Here is a 4,856-nt window from a genome sequence, read left to right as displayed (position 1 = left end):
AAGAGAGAGAGAGAAAGGGGGCCCACTGAGGATGTTTGCCCCAGTGCCCGTGCTGGCTATCGATGTTCCTGATTCTATTCCATTGTTGCATTGAATAGTCAGATTCACAGTACTCAGAACATCAAGGTTAAAAGAATCTCTGACCGTTAAAACCTTCCAACTGGAAATAAATGTCATGAATTCTACATATTAATTACAATATAATTTTTGCAAAATGTTTTTACCCCATTGCACAAAGTAACATTTTGAGCTACTATTTATGGACTATTTTGTTTTTTACAAATTTTGAGGTTAACTCCTGTCACTTTTTTGGTTAACACTCTTGTGGTTGAATATTTATAGTTATTGTTTTTTTCTTTTTCTGGGACCAGTTAGCCTTAGTTTAACTGATAATATCTAAAAACCTGCAGGAATTAAATTAATATTTTAGGCTTAGACAGCCAGTTAGAGGTAATGCTTTGCTGCAATACAGTTAAAAAGTTGTGAAGAAATATATATATTAAGTAAATATATGAAGGTTTATTTTCTTAAAGTTATATAAGTTTCAGAAAGTTATATTCAGCATTTTATAAACACCTAATTCTCAAACACTCTTTTATTTACTGTTAAACTTCAAATATCAACATGTTAGAATATAAACTAAATTTGTCAGGTGATAAACCAAATCACAGAATTCAGAGACTGAATCAGAAGTCTGCTTTCCAAGCTAAAAGTAGCTAGAAAATTGCCAAAAAAAACAACAAACAAACAAACTTGTTTTATAGTTATTCTTGCAATCCCAAAGTTTGTAATAAGGCTTAACAATTCAAGGATTTTTTTTTTTAAAGAAAGAGAATTAAATAACCTTCCAGTTATAATTGTTTCACTAATATTGATTGCAATATAAGACATTTCTGATAATGAACATGAGAATCCTGCACTGTAACCAGCTGTGAAATGTAGTTACACGCTATATCAGCTACTGTTTTACTGATCACATCACAATCGGAAACCATTGATTGCCAATTATTATAGCACACAATCGGCCGGAACCTAATTATGTACAGTAAAGTTGATGATGTAGTATTGTTGACAGTTTACTAATAAAATTGTAATGGCCACAGAGAATGTACTTTGAAGCTTCATTAAATACAGAATTGTTGAAGTTATCAATAAATGTGCCATGCAAGAAAAATAGAAATCACAATCGCTTTTCTATTTTTTAATTGAACAAGTGAAAAATAAAAATGGAAACTGATCTTTATGCTTGTATGTGATTGACACATAACATTATGTGACCATATTGAGATATTAACAAATTGTTGAGGTTCATTACCTAAATCCATCATTCACTTCAGTCATAAGTTTGAAGACTTTTGCTATCACTCTGCACATTTTGAATTAAACCACTTCCTAAACCAAACGAAGTATTTCAATCAAAGGTTAAATAAAGTGACAACATTTGAAAGTTTTCATTCGTAAAGAGAGAAATCTCCAAATCGGTTACCAATCAGTAATCACACTTGTCTAGCCACAACTAACTTTAAGGTAACTTCTTGGAACTATGCATATTCATAAGTAACAGGACTGTCAAATGATGAAATGGAATGTTCCATAGCTGTCCAATTATACAAATATTTACATAATAACTAACCTCATTATAAGTTGAAAGTGGTAAACAGGTACATACAAATATTTACGTAATAACTAACCTCACTATAAGTTGAAAGTGGTAAACAGGTACATACAAATATTTACATAATAACTAACCTCATGATAAGTTGAAAGTGGTAAACAGGTACATACAAATATCTACATAATAACTAACCTCACTATTAGTTGAAAGTGGTAAACAGGTACATACAAATATCTACATAATAACTAACCTTACCTGTTTACCACTTGCAACTTATAGTGAGGTTAGTTATTATGTAAATATTTGTATGTACCTGTTTACCACTTTCAACTTATAGTGAGGTTAGTTATTATGTACATATTTGAATGTACCTGTTTACCACTTTCAACTTATAGTGAGATTAGTTATTATGTAAATATTTGTATATATACCTGTTTACCACTTTCAACTTATAGTGAGGTTAGTTATTATGTACATATTTGTATGTACCTGTTTACCACTTGCAACTTATCGTGAGGTTAGTTATGTAAATATTTGTATATACCTGTTTACCACTTTCAACTTATAGTGACACCTCTTACAGTGTTATGGGAGTCAAACAATTGGCAAAATCTCCCTATTGGAAAGTAATGGGGCATTCCAAATTTCCAGTTGCTCTGTTGTCATGCATTCTTCAGTGATCTCCCCAGACAATGAGCTGATATACAGTGAGGTACTAACAGAGAGGCATATCATCCCGAGAACTTCACGGGAAAGTTTGCATAGATCTCTGGCAAGTACACGGTGTGTATTAACGCTGCATAGGGTGCTGTCCTTGACCGTTTGCTAATGTACGGTTGTTATAGAAATGGATGTGCTCAGCATTGTTTTTAACCATTCTTTCATTCAGTGTATCAGTGTGAATAAATGAGAAACATAAAGAGATTGTTTTAATTGATGATATTTTATTCTATGGCTAATAATGTTTTGTGTGAAAAGAAAAAGGAAAAAGTACAGGGTTGTGATTGTAAGCATACTTACAAATCAGAAGATTGTTGTTGTGAATAAAGTGGTCTAGTTGATGTTATTTTCAAGTTATCAGGATTGTGTATTTACTGAGTTAACTCACACTAACCATTCAATTTTTTAGTGTCTACCTATTTGAATATTGTATTTATATTCATTATTTCAACAATTAAAAGACCATCACCATGATTCAGTAATGCCTGAAGTAGGTGTTTGTAAGTTTATAAAAAATGTCAACAATGTGGTATTAAATTAATCTATCTTTTTTTGTACTTATTTAGCTCTTCTGTACCGGAGCCATGTGAACTTCAAGAAGCTCTTGTAGATTTGGGAATTCAATTAAATCCCTGTGTGTTTGACATCAGACCTTGTGGAGATAACGGCTTTTGTCAGTTGCATCACTTTAGGCAGTTTTACTTTAGTTCCTGTCACTGCCAAGGAGGTAAAATGTTTTCTTTGTGAATTTAAGCAGAGTGGTTTAGTATTGTCACAGTTCTGCTGAATGGTATTGTAATACTAGTTATCTTGAAACTGTGGGCTGTTTGTGATTTGGTAGATTGATATTTAAGGTTTCTTGTGAACTGTAAAAACTATTATTATGGAATTAGCTATGAACTATATTAGATTAGGATTTACATTAGCTTATCACCTGTAAAGTTGAGGATTTACAGGTGACATTAGTAAGGTTAGTTGTACACTGGACATAGATTCCCGGTGAATCTTGTAGAATTATGTCTATTTTTTGGCGAATGAGGTGTAAAAACCATTTGTAAACATAGTAATATTTTGAGGTTAATCAGGGCTAAAATTCTGTTGGAAAACTAGTAGTTTTGTTTTTCCTTTTGGACAAATTTGAAAGAGAATTATTACTTAGTGGAGAAACAACAAACCAGTTATGATGTTGCATTACATTGGGTTTTAAACTTTTTGGTTTAAGTTTTACATAATGTAGTATCTGAAAGTTTAACACTGGGTAAGTGTTTTAGTGGTATTTGTTTATGTACTAAGTACTGACAGCTTTGGCCCCAAATCTTGTTCTGTGATATAATACTTTGAGTGAAAATGGAATGATACATCATTCCTGGTTGGTTATTTTTGTCTCCAATGACTAGAAACTTTTACAATCAGTTTTATTTTTCTCAGTGAGTTTGGAATTACTCATATTTTGTACCTCATTTTATTTAAATTAATTTTATCATATGCACTTTGTATGCTTCCCCCTGGAAAGTAGTAGTTAGAGATTAAAAAACATGTTTATGAACAAGTTAGTTAAGACATTTTAAAAACAGTGAAACAGTTATGATGATTAAAATTTAAAGTAAGTCATCATGTTAGTAGAGCATTATGAAAGAGAAATACACTTCAAAGAAAATTTTACTGCTTGACAGCCAAGTATTCGGTTTTTTGTTGAACATATAAACTAAATTTGAATATATTTTTCCATTGTTTGGGTCAATTCTCCTTTGTCAAAGTTTTCAGCAGAATTAGTATGCCATTATCATAACATTTTAAAAAACAAGTTTTATAATACGTACAAGGGATTGATAAAGACATTTAGAGAAAAAGGCCATAACTTAATTTTGTCAGGGATACTGCCCAGAATTAACTGTGGGGATGAAGTTATAAGTAGGTCACTAGGGCTAAATGCTAGGCTTAGGTTAGTATGTAAGGATGAGCAGATTGATTGGTTGGACTTGTGGGATCAGTTCAGTGAAAGAAGATAGTTTTTTGGAATGGATGGTTTACATTTAAATAAGATAGGGGCAGGCTTGTTTGCTATAGCTATTAACTCAGCTGTAAGGGAAGTTTTAAACTAGGACTAGACAGTGCTGAGGGCCAGGAAAACTAAATGAAAAAAAAAAGAGGCAGAGAAACGTTTAGCATAGGAAATGAGTATAGTAGTAGTTATAAGGATAGGTTTAATTGTTACTATTGTAATATTAGAAGTATAAGAAATAAAATAGATTATCTTAGAGCATTGGTAGGAATGGAGGATTTTTAATATAATGGGAATACTGAAACATGGTTAAACATAGATAATTTTGATGACAGAAATTTCTTTGAAATACTGGGTTACAGGCTATTTAATAGGGATAGAGTATTAAATGGGGGGGGGGGGGGGGCTTTGTATGAAAAATGGGATATTTTTGGTTGAAGTTGAAGATGTCAAAGATAATAGCAAAGAGATGGAATCCATTTGGGTTTCTATTAGTGGATATAAAGGGAAAAGGCTTTT

The 4,856-nt window shown here is 31.8% G+C and overlaps 1 protein-coding gene across 1 annotated transcript in view; it reads left to right on the top strand.

Moving 5' to 3' along the window:
* LOC106470313 (transmembrane protein 8A-like) overlaps positions 1-4,856 on the top strand; it is a 44,026-nt gene that overhangs the window by 33,442 nt on the left and 5,728 nt on the right. Inside the window, exon 9 of the mRNA XM_022398938.1 lies at positions 2,902-3,062. Within this exon, the coding sequence (XP_022254646.1) occupies positions 2,902-3,062 (161 nt within the window). The remainder of the gene's footprint in view (positions 1-2,901; positions 3,063-4,856) is intronic.

Source organism: Limulus polyphemus, unplaced genomic scaffold (assembly GCF_000517525.1).
Source record: "Limulus polyphemus unplaced genomic scaffold, Limulus_polyphemus-2.1.2 Scaffold3937, whole genome shotgun sequence".
Lineage (NCBI taxonomy): Eukaryota > Metazoa > Arthropoda > Merostomata > Xiphosura > Limulidae > Limulus > Limulus polyphemus.
Note: the sequence above shows the minus strand (reverse complement) of the source record. Positions and strands in the feature narration are given on the sequence as shown.